Raw genomic sequence first — 25,894 nt, 5'->3', positions numbered from 1 at the left:
TCTGCGCAGAGCTGACCCTGTCCTGCATTTCTGAGACACCAGAGCTCTGGGCGTGGAGACCTCTAGCAGGGATTCCTGCCCTCAGGAGGCCTTTCAGGTCCCCGTCTGTGTGTGCCCCTCTGGGATTTTGTTCTTGTCTTAGCCATGGAGGGGAGGGACTGTGGCTTTGAGAAAAATAAAGCCCCCAGCTCACATGGTGCTGACCATCCAGTTGGGAAGAAGGTGTGACAGGGTCAGGTGAACGCGTGCCCAGGTGGCCTGAGTACCTTAAAGGAAGCTGAGCAGGCAGCAGCGGTCCTTTCTTGTTTTAGGTGGGGTGGGCAGGGACATGGCATTTGAGCAGAGACCTCTGTGTCACATATGAGAGAAAAATGTGTCCCACAGACCAAGAGCAGGTGCAAAGGTCCTGAGGTATGCATATGCCTGGGTGTTTTAAGGACCAGAGCCAGGGCAGTGTGGCCTTGAGGGTGGCAGCGATGCCTGCTGGTCAGTGTCCTTAGAGGCCCTTGAAAGCTCTCAGTTTGCCTCCCAGGGTAGAGCTCCTTCTGACAGACATGAGGCCATCACAGCACACCTCCCTCCTTCCCTCAAGCGTCACGGGTAGCCGCGGTGTTCCTCCGGGCAGCCTCAGAGCCCGCGTCCTCTTCTCTCCTTGGGTTGGGAACCTGTAGCTTTGCACTGAAAGGAAGCAGTGTGACCAGTTTGCTAAACGGAAGCACTGAGCTGCGAAGCTCTTCAGAAAACACGGCGGCGGCTTGGTGGCTGTGGGTTTGGGTGACGATCTCAGGCAGAGGGCTGAACACACAGGCAGCAGAAACAGGGAATCAGGTAACATGGCTCGGTCAGCATTGAACTTTTTTAACACCAAAATATTTTTTTTTTTATTTAAGGAGAAAAGAAAAGAAAGAAAAAAAACAGTGAAGGGGTACAAGTTATACAGATTTACAGAAGAAAAAAATGTGCAGTAGGAAATCACTAGTTAATGGATTACATATTGCCATCTTAGAAATAATTGTTCAGGTCACAAAATTAAAGCCTGTAGAGTGGACATTCCAACAATGATACTGCAAACAGTTCCGTTCAATGATCCAACAAAACTCTGCGATATCATTTTCTATCTTATACATTTAAATATACATGCAGTTATATAGTTTAGAGCACTTTCTTTTCCTCTCTTTTATACAGTGACTATTACACATTTTGGGTTTCATTGCTCCCACGGTTCTTATTGCTTTTTTGGAAGAGAGTAAAACCAAATGTGACATAACAGAACAGAATCGGTCAAGTCAAAAGGGTGGATATAATAGATAATATAAAAACATAATACAAGGTGATCAACAATGGTTACCATAATGCCTCCCGCTATCTCTAATAGAATTGCCTATATCATTAGTTATAATACAATTGAACAAAATAGTAAAGAACAAAACCGACAAAACCAAAACATTGGAGACATTGTAGGTCTTCAAAAGTAGATAAAAGTCAACGAGAATGGGCGTTATAATGAATCTCATTATCTTCTCAGCTGATGCCTAAACTTTTGAACCTGATACTATTCAGCAAAACAGAATAGAGAAACCTCAGTCAAAAACAAGATGGTGAGAGTAATACAGGGCTTCAAATCGAGATAATAGAAAGTCAAAGTGGGTTACTATATTATATCCTGCTATATTTTTCCCTTTAATTAAATGGATAAAAATAAAAAAGTAAATAATGGAGTGGAGATTGAGAAAAAAGAGGGCATAACAGCGAAACAGGGCAGATCAAAACATAACCATTTAAGCAGAATAGTGTTTCACCACCAGATATTTCCGACCCAAAAATAGTTACCATATTGACTCCCTCCCTGAAGTCCTTGAGTACAACTTCATATACTGTAGCATTAAGTATATCAAAACAATGTAAAACCATTTAAGAGAATGACAGCATTATAGAGTATTTAGAATCGACTAACAGAAAATGAACAATGGTCTCTGTATAATCTCCTTGTCTTTAAAAGGTTTTTGCTTATACTATCGTACATAACAAAATCCAATAAGATACAACCTATTTAGACCATTGGAGACAGAAGAACAAAAGCTAGATGAGACTTCAAAACAAGATGATACTAAATCAGTATTACCTATTAAGATGTCATTTTCTCCAAAATAGCTGTTCCTATCATCCAATCTTCTCTGTCTCATTTCTGTTGAGCTCTTTTTCTGTCAGTAGCTGTCAGTTTGTCTTCTTCATTTTGTTCTCTGCTCCATTTGTTGTGGCCTCCTCGCCACTATTTCTGGGTTCTTTGTATTTTTCTTTTTTTAGAATATCCTGCAATACTTTCTGTAGGGTTGAATTGGTGGTTGCAAATTCCCCCAGTTCCTCTTTATCCTGGAAGCACCTCGTTTTTCCATCAATTTCCAGGGACAGTTGTGCAGGATATCTCAATCTTGGCTGGAGATTATTATCTTTCAAAGCTTGAATTATTTCCCCCCATGCTCTTCGTGATTTGATGGTTTGTGAAGAGAAATCTGCTGTGATTCTGATGGGTGTTCCCTTGTAAGTGATCTGTTTCTTGTCTCTAACAGCTTTTAATATTCTGTTCTTGTATTGAATTTCTGGAATTTTTATTATTATATGCCTGGGTGTTTCTCTGTTAGGGTTGTAGGTAGCTGGGGTCCTGTATGCCTCATACATCTGAGTATCTTTACCTTTTGCTAAATTAGGAAAATTCTCCTGGATTATTTCTGTGAGTAGCTTTTGTAGTTCACTTGTTTGTGTCCCTACTTCTTCTTTTATGTTCTTAATCCTTAAGTTATGGCTCCTCTTATCATCTTCTTGTCTTTGTATTATTGCTGTTTGTTTCTTTGTTATTTTTAAGAAATTTTTCATTTCTTTCTCCCATATTTCAAGTCAGCATTGAACTTTTGCTTCTCAGTCGGCCTTCTTGCTGCAGAGCGGAGATGCCGGACGCACACCAGTTGGAGGAAAGAGCCGGCTCGGCTCACGGTTTGGGGGACCATCGTGGTGGAAGGGCCTGGTGGGGCGAAGCTGCTCAGGTTGTGGGGCCCAGCAAGCAGAGCGGGGACGTGGTGCCAGGAGGGAGCTGTCAGGGGTCATAGATGGCACCAGGGTGGCGCCACTGCGTCCCCCCATACACACCTAGGGGCCCGATGTCCAAGTCCAGGTGTCTCAGTCCAGCCAAGGTGACAAAGCAGGATTAACGGTCCCAGCTGCTGAAGTGCCACCAGAGTGGGACCCAATTGTTCTGGGCCCAGCTCTAAGGGCAGACGTAGACTCAGTGTCCAGCAGGTCCAGCTCTGTCCTCTCCATGCCCACGTCCGGTTGTCCCAGCTCTGTTTGTTGAAAGACTTTTTAAAAGGTCCCTGTGGGTTGTCCTGGCCCCTTCTGGCACACCCTGGCTGTGGTGTGAGATTTGTCTCCAGACCCGGCCTGTGGATCTGTCTTGGTTTCCGTCTCAGTCTGGGTGATGAGAGCTTGGTAGGGGGGCTGAAATCAGGGAACGAACCCTTCCAAGCTTGCCATCTTTTGCAAGGTTTCGGTTCTTCCCACCCCTTGGGTTTGTCAGTTTTGGTGCCCAGGTTGTGGGGACTCCCCACACACCCGGTCCCTCTCACAGCACCCTGAGCACTCAGCTCTGTCCTCTGGGCCCAGATGTAAGGGCTCTTGGGGTGAGGTTGGCCGTCCCTGATTCTGTCCTCCTCAACCCTTTCGTTTTTTTGAGACAGGATCTCATGTGTAGCCCAAGCTGGCCTCAAGCTCACAGCGATCCTCCTGCCTCAGCCTCCCAAGCGCTGAGATTACTGTGTGTGCCACTATACCAGACTCTGTTTCCCTCTCTTGAAGTCACCTGTGTCCTGGATCCATTGTTGTCAGAGCTCCAGGGTTTGATGGCCATGTACACCAGCAGACTAGGCCTTTTAGGGGTCATTTTGAAGTTCTGCCTGTAACAGTGGTTGAAATCTATTAGCCAAACTTTATAAAAGACAATCCGAATGTTAGTAGTGGTCATTTACCTAGTATCGGGGTGTCTCTGGCTCAGGGGTTCTCTGGGTGCTGGCAGGGAGGCAGAAACAGGCTGTGGCCGGCCTCAGCGGCTGTGGGCTGGTGGGTGGTCAGGGACCAGGGCGGCTCAAGAGAGGGGGCAGCCAGACTGGGCCTGACCAGAGCCAGGAAGCCCCAGGGATCGCTGAGCCATGTACGGGGTGATCAAAAACAGTGTGAACATTAAAATGAATGCAAACTTATCGCAGGAGCAGGCTCATGGCTTAGAACAGTGGGGGTGCATTTTGGGTACTTTAAGGGGCATTAGTGGCCACATGTCTACAATTAGCAATGACCTTCCTGCCGCAGCCTCCTGACTGCTGGGATTATAGGCCTGTGCCACCACACTCGGCTGTTCACTTATTCTTAGCTATTAAGCTTAGTATATGCTCTTCAAACAACCAAAAGCAGATCAGTAAAACCTTGCTAAGTGGCCGGAGCAGGTCCCCCAGCGGGCATTGACCTGCGGGTCTCAGCTCTGTGGCTGAGGGGACCTGGGCACCAAGCCAGCCCGAGGGAGCCACCCTGCTGACACTCCAGGTCCAGCTCGGGGAATCCACATCCCGGCATTAAGAAGGGTGGGGTGCAGCTGGTGTGGCTGGCTGCGTGGCCGGGGACTGCAGCCGGGCAGAGGCAGCAGGGGGCCAGCTGCTGCCCTGGTGGTGCCCATCCTCTGCGGCCTTGGCGGGCCAGGGACCCGGGAGGTCAGGGCGTGGTCAGAGCACGATGGCGAGGGGTGGCCCCGTCGAGAAGACTGCAGAGCTGGGTGACTGGACGGCCCGAGCTCCTAGGCCCATGGGTGGGGGGCCTCGGTCCTTCCTGGGGAAGCAGCCCGTTTTGGGGTGTGAGTTTGGCTGGAGGTGCTGCAGGCCCCCGGGGAAGGGGGATGGTACGTTAGGGGCAGCGCTGGAGGTCACAGCATCATGAACTGGACCTGGATGCGATGTGGCCAGGAGGGGGGGGACAGAGGATCCCCAGTGGGGACCACAGAGGACCCAGGGAGGCGGCTGCAGGGCCACTCTGTCCTGTGCTTTCGGAGCTGGTCAGCACCCCGCCTTCTCCCCCAGCGCTCCCTGGATCGATTCTGCTTCTGTTCTTCCTCAGACCTCGTGTCTGATTGACTATTTCGGAGTTAGTGGGAAAACAGAATACACAGAAATCTGCTTTGTGGCCAGTCTCGCAGGTCACAGCTGATTCCCAGAGGGGCAGAAAGCAGCGGATTCGGGAACTGTGCCCTTAGCTGTGACCCCGAGAGGGGTTGTGATTGCCGTTCCCGGGAGTTTGTGGGTTTATGCATTTTGTGTGCTCAGGGCTCAGAAAAGCCCTGAAGTCCATGAGTGACACCTCGAGGGGTCCCCTTCACATCCCAGCAGAGCTCAGGGGGACTCGGCCCTTTGGGGTACGGCCCTGAGAGGAGAGGGGATGGACTGAGGACACCCACTTTGCTGGGAGCTCCCTCTTTGCCTGCGTTTCCAGGGGGCAGCCTGTGTCCCTGCCCAGGGAACTTGGGGAGTCCCGGGGAGCCCTGGTCACTGACAGGCTGCCCACAGGGAGCCCCCATCCTGCTGGCCTGTGCTGGACAGCGGTGTCCCTGCCGTCACCTGCATGGCGCTGTCCGAGCGAGGCTGTGACATGCATGCCCACCTCCCCGCAGGTGCTCCTGGACTGGATCAACGACGTGCTGGTGGAGGAGCGGATCATCGTGAAGCAGCTGGAGGAGGACCTGTACGACGGGCAGGTGCTGCAGAAGCTCCTGGGTGAGTGGCCGGGCCCCACTGGACCCTGCCTCCTTGCCTGCCGTGGCTGCACGGTCACCCATCCTCTCATCCAATATCCGCTGGGAGGTCCAGGGACCAGGACAGTCTAAATGTTTCTCCCATTGTGCTAAGTGGAGCAGGGAGATGGGTGAACAAGGAGCCTTATCCCTGAGGTTCAAATTTGCAATCGTCCTGCCTCAGTGTTCCCTAAGCAGCTGGGATAACAGACGTGCACCACTGCACCCGGCTGGTCTCTCTAGCCAGCGTCTGATGACTGTGGGTCCCCCCTCCTTGTGGGGTACACGTGGCCCCCGCCACCATGGAGCTCACGGCCAAGTGGAGCTGGCAGCCAAGCGGAGGCGCCTGGCTGGTTCTGTTTGTAGGGTGCTGGGTCAGGTGGTCCCCTAGTATCACAGTGGGCCCTGAAAACAACCCGGGTGGGCTCAGTGACCCCCCCCCCCCGGTCTGGTTTGGTCTGGAACTGGACTGTGTGTGCGATGGCCGTGTTGGTTCTGTTTATTTCATCTTGAATCCGACAGCCCCCCACTTCCTGTTCCCCTCTCCTGTTCTGTCTGTCACGACCGTTCTGAAGCCGCCTGAGTGTGTGTGGGGATTCTCCTGTGCACGCCCAGGCCTGCTGTGCGGGGGGCAGGCCGGGGCCACCGGTCACTGGGGAAGCGCTGGGGCTTTAATCCCTGGGAGAGTGCGGCCAGCCTGCTCGGACCAGAAAGGTGCTTTCCGCTCTTTTAATGTGTCCGTCACTGCAGGACAGTGGTGGGTGCTCTGGGACCAGGTGGCCGTCCTGGCACCCACAGGACAGTGGCCAGTCACCTGTGGCCGGGACTCAGATCCCTGAGAACTGGAGGCTTCGAGTGGCGGAGGGCGCTGCTGCTTCCTTCCGTGAACAAGCGCGTTCCCTCCCCGCCCCTCATCCCTTGCCTTTGTAGAGGGGAGCAGTGCGTAGCAATGAGAATCAGGGTGCTGCCAGTCCAGCCCGCTTTTCCAGTGTCGTCCTGTCCCCGCCTTTCTGTCAGCAGAGCTGGGGAACGAGTGTTGTTTTTAATCATGAACCCACACCGACACCTCTAATTCTGGTCAGCACCCACAGGGCTCCCCATTCTCTGTCCTCATCTGCATTGAGAACACGGACCCCAAAGGCCTGATACGAGCCAAGGAGGCTCCCTAGTTTCTGTCCCTCCCGCTAGGACAGGTGCCGGGCAGAGAGGGCCCAGGTGTGCTGGGGAGGCTGAGGCGCTCTGCCTGTTCGGTTAGATCCACAATCGGGTGAATTTATCTCTGTCTGTACTGAGGTTCTGGTGGGACCTTCACAGGTTTTTAAAATGTTATTGCGTACCTTGATTTCAGGACGTAAGGCATTTACAGGCTCAGAAATCCAGAGTGTGACCAGAAGCCTCGGAGCCTCCGCTGTGATCCCGCCCTCCCGAGGCGTGCGTTGCGGTGGATTCTGTGACTCTGCAGTTTCTCTGCCACGCTCACACGCACGCATACACTGACTTCCTTTCTGTCTCACACAAACGGTGGCTTGTGCCACAGCATCTTGCACTTTGCACTTAATTTAACCTAAGTACAGACATTCTACGTGTAACAAGTGCGTTTGCATGCCTGGGGCCAGATCATTCAGTGACTAGGTCCCTGGACGAGGAGTCATGTATAGGATGCCCATTTCAATATTCAGACACAGTCAGAGGAAACCGGCCTGAGGACGTGTCTCCTTGCATAGCTCCAGGCCTGTGCTTCGCAGCCCCGTGAGGCGTAAGAGGCGTCAGGCCGCACCGCCCAGCACAGTCAGCCGGAACTGCAGCACTGCGCCAAAGATGCCTTCAGTCAGTCTCCACTTCTGCACCCCAAGCCATTTTCAGCCTTTCTGGAATATTTACATCAGTGTGCAAAAGTGTCATATTTTCATTTTTTTTTTAAAAAAGAGTCCCTGCCCGGTGACACTGATTTCTCTGATGCCAAGAGTTATCGGTGACCCCTAGAGAATCACTGGGGGTGGGGGTGACACCGTGATTGGAAAGGATGCAGGACGTGAGCTTTGCATTTTGGGTGCATGGCAGGAAAGGGGGGAGCAGAGGCCGTGGTTACAGAAGCGGAACCAAGGGAGGAGTCCTGTGGAAGGGAGGGGAGACCCCTAGTCTGGTCTGCAGAACCTCAGCACTGTCCCGAGAACCCGGAAAGGGTCAGCGATGAGCGTACAGCCTTTTGGTCCTCATGAAGCTCTCGTGTGGTTGTGGGGCCCCAGAAAGTGCCTCGAGAATGTCCCCTGGCATGTGTGGATAGCAGACTTCTGGAAGGTCAGCAGGAGACCCCAAGCACTGGATGGGCTTCGCAGATTCCAGGCCTGGGGCTCCCTTCTGTTCCACTCCCGGGCCTTTGAGGGACCCCACAGTGAGCCCCAGCTTCCCCAGCTGACAACCCCAGATGGCCACTTCTTGGGGCTGTGGGCATCATGGAGGGGGTTTGCAGTCCTGCAGGGATCCTGATTCAGAAGGGAACTCCCCTGGACATGTGCAATCTGGCAGGGGCACCCCCTGTAGGGCAGGAGGACCCTGGGGGCCAGGGGCAGCCTCTGTAGCACGGGGACTGCGTTGGGGTTGTGTCCTCTGCTCTGGGTGTACAGGGCTCTGGACAGCCCTCTTGTCTTGGAAGAAGACCTGCTGAGGCTGGGGACGGGAAACTGGGTCAGACAGCTGCCCCAAGGATAGCGGGATGGCCAGGACACAAAGAGGGCACTGGGGAGGGGAGGATTCGTGTCAGTCATCCATCCATCCATCCATTCCTTCATCTGCTCAGTGCGTATTCACTGGCTTCTTCTGTGCCACTGAGTCACAGCGGGAGACGAGAAGGGTCCCGGCCCTGGCACGCACTCCGGCAGAAGGAAGACCCGAGTGCCGGAAGGGACAGAGAGCGGCAGGGTGGCTTGTGGGTTGCTTGGTCGGGCAGCCCTCTGGGGAGTTGGCATCCAAGCAGACCTCACTGGGAGCATGGTGGGAGGGGTGCCCCGGGCTCTGTGGGGAGGAGAGCAGGGCGGGAGGCTGGTGCGGGCAAGGGCGGAGAACTGGAGACAGGCTGGGAAGACAGACAGGGCCAGTTCTCATGCGGCCCGGTGAGCAAAGGTCTTTCCCCCAAGTGACAGGAGTCCTGGTGGTTTTCAAGCAGGGCTGTGATGTGATCAGAGCTGGCATTTTAAAAGGTTTCAAGGGCTTCTGAGGTTGCCCTGTGGCAGCCGAGGTGCTGGAAAATGGCACGCACAGGGCGGGGGTGGCACCTGAAGAGGATGCCCTGCGCTCCCATAAAGCCACCTCTGAAAGTGGCCAAGGAGAGAGCACGCGTCCCAGAATCAGTGCCCGTGGCTCACGGATGAATCCGAAATATGGTAAAGACTGTTTCATAATTGTGAAGCACGCAGCGGCCGGCGTGCTGATGGCCTGCGCTTGGTGTCAGCACGCTGCTCGCAGTCCTGTCAGGCCTCGGAGATGACGGTCACTCGTCACTGACACGGCCACCACCAGGGAAGCGCCTTGCTTTTGCCTGACACGGCCCCGGGGCTGCAGCGCGTGGGGAAGCCGACCTGCTTAGTAGCTTCCTGCGTGCTTGAGAACCAGTCCTGGAGAGGACCTGGCTGCCCTCCACTCCGGCTGTGAGGTCCAGCTGCCAGACCTCGGCCACCGTAGGGACCAGCGGCGCTGGCTGCCGGCTCATGGCCCACCCTTCTGGGGACACCCTGCCAATGCAGGGGGCGTGGTTGTGCGTGGGTCCCACCGCGTGGCTTCTGTTGTCTGTAATGAGCAGCGAGGCTCGCGTGGGCGGGGCAGCCTTTGTGTAGCGCCAGGCTGCTGTTCCGGCTCATTGGAATGTCTGACCGAGCACTTGAGAAGGCAGCCCGAGCGTCTTTTGTGTCGAGTGGTTTGATGCTCCACTTGCTCTGGGAAAGCGCGGTGGACGAGAACACTCAGACACAGCAGAGCAGCTGCGTGGCTCGCCCGGGCTGCAGAATGACGTGTGATGTAATTCCAGGAACGACCTTGATGGAGGCCTTCAAAAGCTCAGTTTGTGTTTGCAAAGGCAGAGCCCAGAATCAAAGGATTCGGGGTGAACCTCACGGCCAAAGCGACTCCCCGGGTCTGTGGTAGAGCAGAGGGCTGCGGGAAGGTGCGACCTGCAGCAGGGGGCGCCAACCCGAAGGGTCAGGAGGAGGTGGAGCCAGGGTGGAGTGGGCGGGGTCAGCCCTGAGGGAGGGGCTGCGCAGTACCGCCCCGGGGAGGGCGTGGCCGGAGACGTGGGCGGGGTCGGACCAGGGGCGGGGCCAGGTAGAGCTACCCTGGGAGGGGTAGAGGAGGAGGGTGGGGCGTGGCCTGGTGAGTGGGCGTGGTCGGCCCTGACCGGGGTAGAGGGGTAGAAAAGGAGGACGGGGCGGGGCGTGTTTGGAAGACCCCAGGGGACCCTTCTCCTTGAGAGAAGATTCCACGAGCAGCCGCTGCACTCCTGCCGCAGGGCGGGATCTGGGTGCACGGCTCTCCGTGGCTGCAGCGCCCTCCTGAGGTAGACGGGCACAGCGGGTGCCCGTGTGGGGTGCCGAGGGCCTGGCAGTGGCTCCCGCAGGTTTGCCAGGCGATGCAGCTGCCGCCGCCCCTCACGCCTGCCACAAGGAGCGTCGCCCATGTCCTCCCTGTATTCCCGTGCTGGCGTCTTCTCTCCTCACTGCACAGGGCAGGTACAGGTACAGGTAATCACGTTAAATGCGGTCCTGTGGGTGTCCTTTCCAACGTGACTGGGGTTCCTGTCACAGGAGGAGGTGAGGATGCACAGAGAGGAGACCACGCAGGGACACGGGGAAGATGGTGTCCCCAAGCCGAGGACAGGGCTTTGGGAGGAACCAGCTCTGTCCGCACCTTGATCTCAGAAGTCTAGTCCGCAGGTCTGTGAGAACTCATGGCTGATGTCCGAGCTGCCGGTCTGATTTGTTACACAGCCCATGCTGACAGCAGCACCTTCCTTCCCCTCATCCCCAGCGATGAGGCCACCTTCAGTGGGCAGGGTTGGCTGGCGGCGGGGGACAGGTGGGGCGTGCTGGTCTCCTGATGGCTGGGCTCCTGTGGACCCTGCCCCTCTTTCCCCAAGGGCCCTGTCTGCCCTGTGCTTGGTTGTTGGACATCTATGAGTCTTGCTGGCTCTTCTGCTGGCTCTTGCTGACGTCTGTATTTTCAGAGTGGCCATGTAGGTTGCTGGGCATTGTCCAGTCCAGAACTACTAGAGATAGCTGGGGGTTGTTTCCACTTCCCACAAACTCTGATTGTCTCCTCACTCTCCTCTGCTTCCCTGGTCTTATTTTTTTGTTTTTATTTATTTTTTTGAGACAGGATCTCACTCAGCAGTTTGGGTGGGCCGTGAGTTCTCTTTGTAGCCCAGGCTGGCCTTAAACTCATGCGAGCCTCCCGCCTCAGCCTCCTGAGTGCTGACACTACAGGCTGTGCCACCACACCTGGCAGCGATCTTACTTAGTTTGTTCACTCACGGTGGCCGTCACCCGCACCCACCATGTCCCTACTGTGACCTCTGCTGCCCGTGCTTGCCCAGCGCCCAGGGCAGTGCCTGTGTATCAGCAGGCTCAGTAGCTGTTCTGTGGGTGAACAGATGAGTGGCTGATTGAAGGTGTGCTGAGCCCCACGGTGTTGCCAGTGATCCCCTCACCTGCAGGGGACCCCAGAGCTGCTTGTCCTGCCTGGGGCAGGAGAGAATGCAAGAAGAGTGTTGGTGTCCCCCGAGCCCCCCAAGGGGCTTTGTGTGGGCATCATGTGCAGCGTGGAGAGCCCACAGTGACCAGCCTGGACTTGAGGCGTTTGGGGTGGCGTGGCTGACAGCTGCTCAGTGCGGACGGACGACCGGCAGGGGTCAGGTCCAGAGCAGATGACCTGTGCTGCGATGCTCTGTCCGGCTCTTGTTGTGTGGCTGGAGATCTGTCAGGAGGCGCCCTCTCTTGGAATTCAAAGTGAGGAGGGTCCCCTGGGTGCCTCCTGCTGTGCTGCTGTTAGCTGGTGCAGCCCACCGAGCTACCGCTCACCTGCCTGTCCCTGCCTGTCCCCGTCTGTCCCCTGCAGCCCCACTTGCCCCCGAGGGAAATTGAAGGCACCAGGGCTGTGCCCGGCCTCTGTCTCGGTAATTGGATCGTGAATGTATGTGACAGCGCTTGCCCGGGCTCCTTTACATTGCTTCCTGCTCAGCTTGGAAATCACGCAGTCCCGAGTTCTGCGGATTTCTAATCAAATGTCTTCTCGTGGTGTCAAAATGTTAGAGAACTGGGAATGGGAGTCCTGGTTCGAGGCGAGGCAGAGGTGGCTTTTCGGGGCTTTTTTATTATCCTTATCAAATGCCTCTACCTTGCGGGAACCCGTGGGACTCCTTCCCCGGCCTCCTGGGTCACCTCTTCTCCCCCATCTGCACCTTGAGTGATTTTCCCGTTGTGTGTGCACAGGATGCTCCCACGCAGACACGCTGCTTTGTCTTTGATGCCTCACTTCCTCCTTGGAACTATTTTTTCGGGGATAAGAATGACCTCAGAGTCCAGGGTTCCTGGGTGCCCCGCCTGCCACCGACGGCCAGGCAGCTCTGGGGCCTGCAGCTTTCTCTGATGCTCTGACTCTTGCTCTGTCTCTGCAGAAAAGCTGGCGGACCGAAAGCTGGATGTGGCCGAGGTGACCCAGTCTGAGATAGGGCAGAGGCAGAAGCTGCAGACGGTCCTGGAAGCCGTGCACGACCTGCTGCGGCCCCACGGCTGGGCGCTTCGGTGGAACGTGGACTGTGAGTGCCCCGGGGAGGGGACCAGGGCAGCCTGCCCTCTGCATTTAAAAACCAGCTCACCCTGCTGCTCTCCTAGGGAGAATCCAGTCCTTAGGATGCTGGGTGGCCAAGCTCACACTGCAGCAATGTTAGCACACAGCGGTTCTGTGTTCTCCCTGTTTCAAAGCTGGGGATTGATTCTGAGGGGGCCGATTGGGGCTGTGGAGGCAGAGAACCCAACTCCAGTCACCCAAAGTGCTGGTGGTGCTAAGTGAGCTGTCTTGCTGGCGACCCCAAAGCAGGTCCAGGAGCCCATGCTGGCCTTGGGAATATTCAGGGAGGCTGCATTTAGGACGAGGTGACATTACAGTGTTCCCAGCACAGACAAGAGCCGGCCAAGAGACTGGACAGTGGTCCTTGGTCCTCTTTCTCTTCCTCAGAGGGCCTCAGGCCCTGGCCCCCACTTCTGGGCACGTGACCTTGGACAGAGCCGCCCTGCCTCACTGTCACAGGCTGAGGGGAGCGGGTGCCTGCCACATGTGAAGCCTGCACAGACAGTGATGGGTACACAGCAGGGCGAGCAGACAGGGGGTAGGGCAGCTGGGGACCGGCTGGGGCAGGGCAGGATCCCTGTCAGGCGTCCCCAGGACAGCGCTTGCCCTTGACGCTGACCCCGTGGGGCTGGCTGCCTGTGCAGAAGGGGAAGTTGGTCAGTGGCGGAGATAATAATGCGTGACTATGACAGGCGCCTGCAGCTGTGACCTGTCCTCCCCACACTGCTTTTAAAAACACGAGGCTTTTAAAAAGGGCTTGGACACCAAGCTTTGCAAGCGGTGGCCCAAGTCACCTTCACTCAACAAGGAAGAAAAAAACAAAAAAACAAAAAGCAAAAGCAGGAAAAGAAAACCCAAACTGGAAATGAGCCCCCAGGGACGTCGGTCCACCCTGCTTTCCATGCTCCTTGCATCCGGGTCTCCTCGGTCTCGCTGGGCCTGGGCCTGCTGGATGCGGGCCTGGCTTTGACGGGGGCCTCCCTTCTTCCACCCCGGCCAGCCATCCACGGCAAGAACCTGGTGTCCATCATCCACCTCCTGGTGTCGCTGGCCATGCACTTCCAGGCCCCGATCCGCCTGCCCGAGCACGTGTCGGTGCAGGTGGTGGTCGTCCGGGTGAGTACCGCCCACAGCAGCCTGGCCCTCTCCTCCTGGCACCCTCCTGGCACCCTCTGCCTTTTTCTTTTTCCTCCCGAGAGGCCACTTTCCATTTTCTCCTCCTAACAAAATGCTCGGCTCACCCTGGGTTGGAGCTACGTGATTATTGCGGAAACAATAGCGCTGATTTGGAGAAAGGCAGAACCAGAGGCAGGAGTGTTAAGGTCTCCTTTTCCAGAATTTTGAAAAGACATTCATTCCTCTCTGAAGCCAGCCAGTCGGAATCCAATCCCCTTGAATGTGCTTATTACTCGCCGGAGGGGGTTGAGGCCGGCGGGGTGAAATTGATACCCAAATTAAAGACGCTCGCGTTCCCTGCGTATTAGAGCTCTCGGCCCCCACCATCTCCGTTTTAGGTCATTTTTCTTGATTTCCCGGCAGAAGCAGAGGCGGAGCCCAGGCTCCTTGTGAGGGTTGATTGCCCTCTCCTTTGAGTGCCCTGTAGCTGCTAGGAGCACTGAGTGTACAGCACCATAAGCGCGTACTAAGCGCCCACTGGGTACCACGTACTCTCCTGGGTGGCTGGGGACCCTAAATGAGAAAAACACACGCAGGCCTGGGGTGCAGCTGCCACTGCCAGAGAGCTGAGGTTGTGCCGGGAGCTGATGTCCCTGGCGTGTGTGTTACTTGAGACATCCGACTCCGCACTGGTCTCCGGGTTTCCAACTTACTAGTCCCGTGGTCTCTGCGGTCCTGAGGATTTGGCTGAGCCTGTGTTTTCCGAAGCCACCTGACCCCTGCGTTACCCTGAGAAAGGCCCTTGCTGGCCTCTGGCAAAGGTCACCTGCCATGTCTCCCCGCTTCCTTCCTGGCGAGAACGTCTGTGGTCGGCGGAGTGACGCAGGCCCCAGGGTCGGGGTGGGGGGACCATTCTTGCGGTCCCTCTGTTGGACCTGTGCACGCTCGCAGGCAGCCTGCAGGGAGAGGCTGCCCAGGCACCTACGTCAGCCTCGGGCCTCGGGAGCCCTGCGTGGCCCGCTGTCCTGGTGTTTCCTTTCAGGCTTGCGCTGCTGTCCAAGAAAATCATTTAGGTTTGCGGAAAGTCTGAGCGACCCAAGCAAGTGCTCGCTGGCGGCTTCTGCCTGACCAGGGTCACAGGATTCTTTGGTCCGTGCCCACCGTGGAGGAATCGGGGATAGGAGGGGAGAAGCCAGGCAGCTGGCTGACCTTCCCAGGTCCCCGCGCCTCTGGGCTCGGCTCTGGTGACTGGTTATCCGATCTGACATACACGGCAGGTGTCATTTCCTGGATGGAAGAGACGAAATCCAGGCCCTCCTCTGCCCCCTTGCAGGCGGCCTTGGGCAGGCTGCTCCGCTCTTCTGAGCTCAGGGACTTCCCTGCCAAGTTGAGAGCTTGCTACAGACCTTGCCCTGTTAGGCTTCGTGTCTCCGATGCCTCGGCCTGGGGCCCAGCATCTGGGAGGAGCTGCCGCCAGCTTTGGTGTGGGACTGCGTGAGCCAAGTCCTGGGCCCGCCTCATCCTGAGAACCCGGCCAGGGAGGCTCTCAGGAAGCTGAGGGCTCAGGGCAGGGAGGGCAGCGCTGACCAGAGACGGTGTCCACAGGGGCCGCCTCTACGGGAAGCGGGTTCTCGACCCTCCAAGGTGCAGGTAGGGGCGTGCAGTGGTGACTGGTGGGCTTACCCCTCCATCGCCCTGCCCCCACCTCTGTGTACCCCTGCACCCCTGTCAGCCTCCCCAGGCTATGGACAGCAGGTCGGTTCTCACTCTTGAGGGCCGGAAGTCTGAAATCGAGGTGTCTGCAGGGCCGCAGGGCCCACGCCCTGCTCCTGCCCTTCCCAGCTCCCCCGGGCTTGTGGCCACCTCTCTCCAGCTATGCCTCTGGGTCTCTTTCCTCTCCTGATGGCGTCTATCACATTGGGTTCAAGGTCACTGTAATCCAGTGTGGCCTCCTGCTTCCTAGCGTCTGGAAAGACTTCTTTCCGAGAGAGATCGCATGTGGAGATTTGGGGTGGCCTTGAGCACTGGGGACCCGCTCAGGGCAGGGCACATGTCTGATCTTACTGGTAACCCCGTGGGAGCCCAAGCTGGCCGTTTCTCCTGGGTGGAGAACAGCATGGGGAGCAGGTCGGGGGCGCAGGATGCAGCTGCCCCAAGGGTCCCCTATGGTCACTGTGGGACACTGGCCCAGACGGGTCTAAGCCAGTCTCCTGCCTGGGTGTCTGTCTGCCTGTGACGCCTGCCCCCCTGCCCCTCCGGCCCTCCCCTCACTCCTCTGCCCGCCCAGTTCGTGGGTGATGATTTCTGAATTTTGGGGTTTGCAGAAGCGGGAAGGCCTGCTCCACTCCAGCCACGTCTCAGAGGAGCTGACCACGACCACAGAGTAAGTGGCCCCGCCTGCGACTTCCGGTCCGGGTGCCTGGGTCTCAGGGTGGGCTGTGCCCGCAGATTTCTGCCCGCCTTTCCTCCCTCCCCGCCCACCGTCCTTACCAAGGCCTCAGGTGTTTTTTCCCTTACTTGGGTCAGGAGCTCTGAGCAGTTGCTGGGGCGGAAGCTGTTGCTTCAGGGTGGTCTCTGAGACCTGTCACCAACGTCTGTCCCCTCGGAGGGAGGAGCCGCATGACCACACTGAGCTCCCCCTGGCTGGCGCTGCCCAGTTGGCGCTGCCCGGCCCTGTCCGCCTCTTACAGAAAGCTGGAAGCTGGGCTCACCAGGCCCCAAAAGCTCCGGAGCCACCGATCATAGGGAGTCAAATATTACCCTTGGTGCGTGGTTTTTTGGAGCCCTCTGATACCCAGCATGGGGTGTTTAAAATCCACCACATAGGTGCCTCACGCCCTGGCCTGTTTCACATGGGACCGTGTTGACACGTGTGCAGTCAGGGTGCTCCAGGAGACGCCCATGGGTGGCCTTCGTGTGGCTCCCAGGGTGTCCAAGCCTGGGGAAAGGACCGGTGGAAAGAGCTGGGGGTGAGGAGTCGGGGTTTGAGCACATTTGTGGGGAGGTTCGGGGCAGAGTCAGGGCGTGAGGGGTCCTGGGAGGCCGCTCAGCAGGATGCCAGGAGCCCCGAATCCCAAGGGAGCATCCAGGGCTCAGTCCTTGGGCAGCTGCACAGTGAGGGTGGCCCTGGGGTCCGGTAAGGTCACCGTCAGCTCTCACCTGGTCCCAGGACCTTCTGTTCCTCTTGCTGGAGGTGGACATGAGGTCACCCCCTCCAGGGGGCCCTCCTGGCTTCCTGGCAGTTCCCAGGGCGGATGCTGCATGCTCTGCCTCTGGGTGCCTGGCCCACACGGAAGTGTTGGCTTAGGCATCGCTCCCTGTCTCTCCCCGGCGTCCCCAGGGCTGGGCAGGGGTGTCCATCTCCAGATGGTGTTTGGCTTTGGTGCCTGCACCAGTGCATCTGTATGTGAATGTTTATTAATTAAACCCCTGGAGGGGTCGGAGTGAAACAGCTCCCCCGCCTCTCAGGCCGGCAGGGACCGTGTGGCCCCAGTGGGCATCATGGTCCTTTGTGCTGCCCATTCCAGAGCCCAGCCCTGGGGGCTGAGGCCCTTTAGCGTCACTGCTCCTGAAAGCATGTCCTGTCTGCCCGTCCCTGCAGTCACCCTTCCCCGGGCAGCAGGGTGGCTTCCTGTGGTCACCTGCCTGCCCTGTAGTGCCGCTTATCACCCAGGCCTGCCCAGGGGCCTCCTGACCTCTCTCTCTCTCTCTCTCTCTCTCTCTCTCTCTCTCTCTCTCTCTCTCTCTCTTCCCCTGGCTGCAGGATGATGATGGGCCGCTTTGGTAAGTGACCTGGCTGGGACAATGTGGGTGGAGGGAGTCTGACGGTCGCCGGCACCCGAGGGTGTCGCAGGAAGCTCCCAGGGTCACCTGGTTGGGCATGGGGACCTGGACCAGTGGACTTTCCAGCCCCGTGTCAGGGTGGGGTGTGGGGGTCTCGGGTGGGGGAGTGGGTGAGGATGGAGGGCCAGGGAGGGAGTGGACCGTGAGGACTGGCATCAGCAGAGGAAGCGGGGAGCGAGGGCCGCCCTCTCCGGTGGGCATTCGTGCCTAGGTTGCCCCCGGAAGTTTTCTGGTTTAGGACGTCTCTCTGGGTTGGGGTGCTGGGGCGCTGGTCAGCTCTCTGGAGCCGGGGCAGGTGGTGGGGAGCAGCTGTTGTGAGGGTTGATTGGGAAAATGGGAGCTGCCTGGTTATTGAATGTTTTGGGGGCTGTCCCCAGAGAGGGGCCACTCGATGGCTCTCACTGTCCCTGTGAAAGCCTGGGGCCCCTCCACTCAGGTATAGGGGTTCAAGGCAGCATTGAAATCCTCAGAGACAGCTGGAGTCAGCCGTGCCGGGGGTTTAGGGGTAGGGCATCCCAGCCTGCATAGGGAGAGCAGACCCCTGGGTTATTATCTGGAGGTTATTAAGCACCCCAGCAGCGTGGGTGTGGTGCTCAGGTCTTGGTGTAGCAAGTGAGGGTGTTAACACACTCTCCAGGGCCCTGCTGAGAAGCTGGTGGCCTTGGGGGAGGGCGCGGGGTTGTTTTGTTTTCAAAAGAGCAGTTCAGCTCTTTCCCATGTCTCTATTGTGTAAAATAAACCAACACATACAGGAGGACAGGGAGCCTCCTGTTTATAGTCACCAAGGGAGAGAGCAGGAGGGCGCCCAAGGGCATGGGACATCACCCCCTGCCCGTGCCTGCCCGTGCCTGCCCCAGGTGGCCAGGGCTGCCACTGCATTCGGGTTCTCCAAGTGGACCTCAGAGCACTGGGCTCCTGGCCACCTGCACTTCCCCGTGCCTGGCATCCGAGGGGACAGGAGTCAGGCCACTGCCTGGGGTGTGGCCCTCAGGTCATGGTCCAGTGTGGGACGCCAGAGGCTGTGGTGCCCCAGGGACTTCTGTGGAGGCCTGTGCTCCGGAGAGGGACTGGCAATTAGCTGTGACAGGCAATTAGTTCCGCCCCTGCCTCCTGGCTGTGGACTGACACAGCAGGAAGTCTCCTAGAGATGCTGCTGCTGGCCTGGCCTGGCCTCCCGTCCCTCTGTGTCCTCAGTGTCCTGCAGGGCTGCTCATTAGGCCTCCTGGGGGCCCTGCGTCCTCCCAGGGGCACCGAGCCCAGCTTGTTGTCTCCTGCAGCAAGGGGATCATAAAGCACCCTGATCCCTGCCCTCCCCTGCTCAGGCCCAGTGCTGTGTCCCCCCACTGTCGTCAGGGCTCCTCAGATGCTTCTTCCAGCCCAGCTCTGGAGCTGCTCTCCCTGTAGGTCCTCTGTGACTCCCCCCTGCTGCTCTTGGCCACATGTCACTTGCCTGGCACTCCCTGGTCACACTGGCATTAGCTGGCACTCCTGCCCTTCCAGGAGCTCCCTGACAGCCCAGCGGCCCGCTGTGGGCTAGCCAGGAGCCGAGGTCTCCACTGCTAACTCAGCCCGGAGGGAGGCCCCCCAGTCCCCTCATCACACCGCAGGTGGCTGGGCTCCCCCTGCCCCACCTGCTGTCTGCACCCTCCTTGTCCTGGCCCTGGTGGGCTGGGGAGTAGCCTCTTCACACCCCTGCATGAGGTTGTAGCTGGTCTCCGTGGCAACGGCTTTGCTGGTTGCCTCATCCCTGGCAGGCACCCCTCCCCCCATGTCCTGGAAGCCCAGAGCTCCTTCCTGGGGCCATGTGGGCCCTGGCACTAGGCGGGAGGACCTGCTCTGCAAATCGCTCCTTGCCTGGCTGGCACCCTGGCCTCCCTTCATGGCTTTCACTTCTTCCAGCAGAGCTGGATCTAAAATTCCTGCCCAAGATCACCACCCCTGGGCGCCATGCTGGCCTCAGCTGCCCTGTGCCAGGGGAAAACAGGGCTGGCTCGTTTGCACATTCTGTTCTCTCTGCCTGTAAGGCCTTGGTTTCCGTTCTGAGAGTCTCTCTGCAGAGTCCTGCTGACTTGGAGATCATGTCCTCCTGCCTCAGCCTCCTGAGGGCTGGGATTACAGGTGTGCCCCCACTAGCCTGGCACCCCCTTTCTTCTTCCGCTCACCGCTGTAAGCCCCAGCTCAGGTTTCAAGGCTCCAGCTCACAAGTCCAAACTTGGGTGCCCCCAGGGACAGCCGAGAGGGACATGACCAGGTCACTGCCGTCATTCAGCCTCTGTGTGGGGTGGCAGTGGGGGAAATTGTTGAGTCCTTGCATCCCGGGGGGCTTCCTGACACCACACCTTCCGTCTCCAACAGAAGCCGGAGGTTCAGAATTCAGAGCCAATCTTCCTGTTAAAACAACCGCAAAATCCTCATTAAGAAGACAGTGCCGGGGCCCAGGGGTGCAGCTGGGCTGTGCTGGTCCCTGGTCCCCGGGTCACCACCTGCTTTAACGCCTGCACAGGGGCAGGGCTGATAGAAGCAGGTTTGGAGAGGGAAGACATTCACCTAAATTCTGAGGGGTTTTTTGTTCATCTTTGCTATGCGGGGGATTGTGACGGTATCCACAGCTTAAAAAAAATTGTTTTTTGAGGCAGGATCTTGCTAAGGTGCTAAATCACCCAGGCTGGCCTTTAACTTGGGATCCTCCTGCCTCAGCCTCCCAGTGTGCCACTCCGCCCACCTTAAGACTGTGGCTTTTCAGCTGTGGAGCTGGGACCCTCACCCACATTCATCTTTACCCCTCTAGGGGTGCACAAAGGCGTGTGGCCCAGTCCTCTGCCGTTCCAGGCTACATGGCCACGTGACCTGTCCCCAGGTCCAGGGGAGCTGTGGGTGGCTGGCTGGCGTGAGCAGTGTCTTGCCTCTGCCAGCCCAGCGGTGGCCCAGCTAAATATACCGCTGACGTCAGCCCGGGCTCGGCTCCTGGGCTCCTCCGAAGCTGCGGGGGAAGTTCGTGCAGCGGCAGGGTGTGGGTAAGGGCGGGCTCTGTTCTCACCCCTAGGGCTGTCCTGTGGCAGAATCTGACCTGGGTGGCTATGGAGATGGTTCCCAGCTGCTGCCCCAGGAAGGGCAGGGCTGGGAGGGCAACCTGGGCACCAAGGTGGAAGGGCCTTTCCCCTCCCCCAACACGTGCACATACACACACACACGCACACGCGTGTACATCCATGCAAGCTTTTGTCCCTTTTTTGCTATCCTCTCCCCCAAAGCCAGGGAAGAGGCTCCGGGCGTGGCTGGGCCAGGCTGGGTGCGAGTGGCCTCCTGGGCCTGGCCCCCACCCCACCCCGGAGGCTGCGCTCCTGGGCTCTGCCCACACCTCTGTGGTGGCCTTGTCTCAGGACACCCACTGTCCCCCAGGGACCTCCAGGGTAGCAGTTGGAGACCTGGGACCCTCCCGAATGCCTCCTTGCCCCTTTCCGGCCTGGTGGCAACTCCCCAAACCCTGTGCCAGCAGCAGAGTAGTTGGGACTTCCTGGGGAGGAGGGGGAGGGGACAGCTTGGGGAGACCTGAGCTGCCTGTCCCCGAAGCTTTTCCCAGAGGCAGATCCCCCAGGATCACTGTCACAGACTGTGAGCACCAGCTGCCAGCCTCCAGTGTTCTGTGAGCAGGCAGTCGGTGGCCCAGCTGGGGGAAGTTGATGGCCCAGCAGGCAGTGCACAGCAGACAAATCAAAATGACACACATCTGAGCAGTGCTGGAGAAGTGGGGAGAGACCTCAGCCAGGAGGAGAGTGGAGGCAGGGAGCCTCAGAGGGGCTGGCCTTGAGAACAGGCAGCCAGAATAGCAGGTGCAAAGGCCCTGAGGCAGATGTGTGCCGGATGCCAGGGTGATCTGAGAGCACAGTACTGAGCCCGTTAGAGCCCAAGGCCCATGGGAAAGAAAATGGACTTTAGCTCCATGAGGAGATGCCTTTGGGTGTGTGGTGGGCTTGCAGAGTGGAAAGAGAAGTGGTCCAGAGATACCGGAAGGGCTGTGATTGCCAGGGAGGGCATGGAAGGGTGTGTGGGAGCTGTGGCTCCCTGGGTTAGAGGTGGCCCTCACGGTTTGCAGGGGAGACTCCCTGGAGATGGGGCAGGGTGAGGTACAGTGTGCCTGGGAAGTGCCCACATGTGCTCCTGCAATCCCTGCGAAGTCAGGGTGCTAGTAGGTGGTGCCCCAAGGAAGGTGCTTTCAGCCCAGCCTTGGGGTTGCTCCAGCCCCCCACTGCTCTGGCGGGAAATCAGGGATGCTGGTGGGCACGGGTGGAGGGTGGGGGGCTGCACATGCAGGGGTCAGAGCTGGCTGGTCCCTGGGATGTTGGGGGTCAGGGCGGCATCCAGGCTGCCTGTGACCTCCTCACCGTGTCTACATTTCCTGGCAGAGCGGGACGCCTTTGACACCCTCTTCGACCACGCCCCAGACAAGCTGACTGTGGTGAAGAAGGTAAGGGGTGGGCGGGGGCTGTGTCCTCCCCTGGGGTCCCTCGGTCTCTGCTCCAGGCCCCCGTGTCTCCCCACCCAGCTTGCTGCGGCCCCAGCTCCCGCCTGTGGGGAGAGAGTGGGCAAATATCGGAACTCTGAGAGGCTGGCCCTGGTCTGAAGCATAATTACCGTCAGTACATAAAATTAGCCCCTTTTAACTCCGTGTCCCTGCCCCCTCGGTGGCTTCTGCTCTCCCTCTAAAGCAGAGGGCAGTTCATTCCGCCTTGTGTGTGTGGAAATGTTTTTAAGGTGTCAGCCTGCTGGCCGTTGCTGGCCTCCTTACCACCAAGCTGCATTCCCGGCTCCTGCAGGGCGGACGCTCCCGTGCCTGGCCGTTTCCTGTTGGGGACCACAAGCCTCTGCAGTCCTGGTGGGCTACAGCTGCCGGGGCATCTGTTGGGAAGGGCTGTTCCCTAGGGAGCTGAGGCCTGCAGACGTCCTTCTCCTCCTCCTGCTGACCCAGGGCGGCCACAGCACCTGCCAGGGGGTGACCTGGCCCTGCTGTCCCCTGCTATCCCATCCTGACTTCCCAGGGAGGGCTCCCTGAAGTGCTCTCCAAACCGCTGAGGAGAGTGGCATTTGTTTGTCTTCCTTTGGGGCAGGGCCTCTGACCCCCTGTGGACCCCGTGTTGGGGAACACTGGCCCCGGTCACAGGGTGAGCCCAGAGCTCCTGGTGCAGCCTTGCAGGTGACCCTCTGGGCTGGGCTGAGCCTTCCAAGCCTGCCTGGGTTGTGGCTGCCAGGCCTTGGCCCAAAGCAGGGTGCCCCGCCCCCCACCTCGCCCCTCCTAGCCCCGGGGCCCCACAGCACCCGCCCAGTGGGCATTCGTGGGAGAGTCTAAACGAAGCCCTCCCAGCTGGCTGTGACTGGGACCCCACCAGCCTATTACCCCAGCAGCGAAGTGTGGGCAGAGAGACTTTACCCACCACTCGGGGCACGGTGGGGGGTGGGCACCGCAGTCACATCTGGGCACACTGCGTGCTCCCGACAGGCCCAGGGCAGCCTGCATCTCCCGGGAGAGGCGCCTCTGTGGGCACGGAAGAGCAGCGAGGCCTTTTACCTGCCTTAGGCTGCCTGCCCACAGCCTGCCGTCCCCCACCCCCACGGCCAGTTGCAGTATGGGTGCCCCCTGTGCCCTGGAATGAGGCCGGGGCACCGTCATCTCCCTGGCACCCCTCCCCAGCGCATCCAGACGCAGGCCAAAGCCAGAGCCTCACGGGGGCATCTGGCCCACCCCGCCTGCCTCTTAGCTGGGGCTGCAGCGGGGTCCCCCTTCCTCTCCTCCACCTGCGCAGGAAACGCCCTGCAGAGCTGCCCTCCCAGACAGGGCTCTTCCCATGGTATCTGTATCTGTACCACTGGACTCTCTCCCTGTCTCCACGTCCCCAGCACCAAGCCTTGCACCTGGCACTAAGTCCTGCCTCCTCAGCAAACCCAGATGGAGGGTGTCACAGCCAGGGCGGGGCTGCGGTGCCGTGGGGTTGATCACTGAGAAATCACGGGGCACGAAGCTTGCCTGGCAGAAGCCAGTGGCCCTTGGCACCCTGCAGCCCTGGGATGATGCCCCGGCACGATGCGTTGGGCATGAGAGGGGTAGCCTGCTCCCTGGCATCCAGGGTCACGTTGAGGATACATTTGGAAAGCTGACTCTTTCCTGGTGGCTTTATGCATGAGAGCCCTGGTGTCCTACGCGGCTGCTGAGCGTGGCGTGCGGGTGTGTGGGTCAGAGCCGAGCCGCAGGTGGGTGGGCAGGCGTGTGGCTCCTCCAGGTGGATGCACACGGGCACCACCTCTGAGGCCAGGGCTGCCGTAGGAATACCGCCTCTGCGCCTGGCCGCTTTGTCTCAGCCAACGGGAGATTCTGGACATGCTTTGCAAAGCCAGGGCTGGGAAATGGGGTCTCTGGGCCACCCGGTGGGGATGGAGCGTGGCCCCTGAGGGCTCTCCCTCTCTCTCCCTCTCCTCCCCCCACCTTGACAGTCACTCATCACGTTTGTGAACAAGCACCTGAACAAGCTGAACCTGGAGGTGACAGAGCTGGAGAGCCAGGTACGCAATGCTGGGGCTGGGCGGTTAGAAATTTCTCCCAGGAGGTCTGTTTCTGGGTCTGCATTGCCCCTTCCTGCAAGGGCATGGCAGTGTTGGACCAAGCCCATAACTCTGTAATAAGCCCATCTGGATCACCTGTTTCGAAAGGTCACGTTCTCAGGCCTGAGCATTTGGACTCCAGTTCTCTTTTTGGGAGACAAAGCTCTACCCATCATGCCCTCTGAGGCTCTGCCTCTAGCCACCCCAGGGCCTTTGCATGCACAGGCCCCTGTGCCTGGAACTTCTGCCCTGCTGTCTGCTTCGGTGGTGGGGCCCTCACCCTTTCACATGGGCCTGTGTTTAATGGATGCTGAATACATAGCTGCCAGTGAGTGAGGCAATCTGCCTCTGGCAGTGAGGACCCCACCCCCATAGCTAAGGGAGCACGGTGAGAATATGTTTTCAAGCACTTGGTGAGCATTAGAGGCAAAATATAATTTTCCCCGGATTAGCTGGGTGCTTGAATTTGGAGTCTTCCGCTTTCTCGGTCTAGGCGTCTCTAAGCACAGTTGATCCTCCTGCAGCCGGCGGCCGGCTCGCCCATTCCCCTCCCTTCCTTTAATTTCTCTGATTTGCTTTTCTAATTAAAAAGGTAATTCAGGTTCGCTGTGAAAATGTCTGAACATGTAGATAAGCAAAATAAACAAAAGTCCCCCGTAATCCCGTCCCAGGAGACGACGGAGCCGAGGGTTTTGTGGTGACCGTGTGGCTCCTGTGCCCGTGGCCGTGGCCAGCCGCGCGCGGACGGCTGGTGTGCAGCGTGAGCCACACAGTCCGTTTTCTGATGCGTGTGTTTGTCCGTGCGTCCCTGACACATTCCTGTTTTTGCAAAGGTTTTCTCCCGTTGCCATCCATCCGATGCACGCTGGCTGCTGACAGCTAAGGCCCCGCAGCCAGCTGAGCACGGAGTGGAGATTCTCTCCTCCCTGCCCTCCCCTCCGAGCTCCCAGGCGGAACTAAGTGTGGGGGGCGGTTGGCTGTTCCTCCCCTGAGACGCTGATGAGCATAAATGTCTTTCCTCAGATGACGGGATCACGCGGCACTGCTGTCTTGTGATGTGCTTTTTGTTCCTGAGTGTGTTATTGACATCTTTTCTTGTAGGAGTGTGTGGGTGCGTGTATGTGTGAGCGTGAGTGTACGCGTGTGCGTGTGTCGTGGCTGTCAGATCTTCTCTCCTGTTCAGTCTGTCAATCTAGACTCTGTCACTTCTTTTTGTTTCTGTTTTTGTCTTTTTGAGGCAGTTTCACTGTGCAGTTCGGGCTGACCTTGAGCTCACTGTAGCCCAGGCTGGTCTCAGACTCATGGCGATCCTCCTGCCTCAGCCTCCTGAGTGCTGGGATGACAGGTACGGGCTGCCGCGCCCGGCCTAGACTCCTCACTCTTAATAGCTGTCGCTGCAGCTGGTGGGCCATGCTGCCCCCCGCAGCCGCCCCTGGAGGTTGGATGTTTCCATGCTGCCCCACAGGGGACGGCGACGCAGCGACGTCTTCACACACAGCCTCCCCGAGGCTCATCTCTTCCTGGGGTTGCCTCCCACACTCAGTGCTGTCCGGGGCGACTGTCCCTCCTCAGGTCAGCCCTGGAGCCACCGCCCCTTAGAATGGATTCGCCTCTGTCCTCATGCGCCCTGCAGCCTCTGTTTTGAGAGAGGAGCCCAAGTGTGCTCTGCCCCTCGGCAGGGCTGTGCAGTGA

The 25,894-nt window shown here is 58.3% G+C and overlaps 1 protein-coding gene across 2 annotated transcripts in view; it reads left to right on the top strand.

The window, feature by feature from the left end:
- The window catches only part of Parvb (parvin beta), a 69,572-nt gene that overhangs the window by 36,386 nt on the left and 7,292 nt on the right, over positions 1–25,894 (top strand). For both annotated transcript variants that reach the window (XM_003470563.5, XM_063243812.1), the window contains exons 4-10: positions 5,699–5,801; positions 12,480–12,620; positions 13,653–13,768; positions 16,093–16,151; positions 17,532–17,551; positions 22,015–22,076; positions 24,095–24,163. In XM_003470563.5, the coding sequence (XP_003470611.1) occupies positions 5,699–5,801; positions 12,480–12,620; positions 13,653–13,768; positions 16,093–16,151; positions 17,532–17,551; positions 22,015–22,076; positions 24,095–24,163 (570 nt within the window). The remainder of the gene's footprint in view (positions 1–5,698; positions 5,802–12,479; positions 12,621–13,652; positions 13,769–16,092; positions 16,152–17,531; positions 17,552–22,014; positions 22,077–24,094; positions 24,164–25,894) is intronic.

Source organism: Cavia porcellus, unplaced genomic scaffold, assembly GCF_034190915.1.
Source record: "Cavia porcellus strain 051 isolate PalLab524CR breed Dunkin Hartley unplaced genomic scaffold, mCavPor4.1 scaffold_40, whole genome shotgun sequence".
Taxonomy (NCBI): domain Eukaryota; kingdom Metazoa; phylum Chordata; class Mammalia; order Rodentia; family Caviidae; genus Cavia; species Cavia porcellus.
Note: the sequence above shows the minus strand (reverse complement) of the source record. Positions and strands in the feature narration are given on the sequence as shown.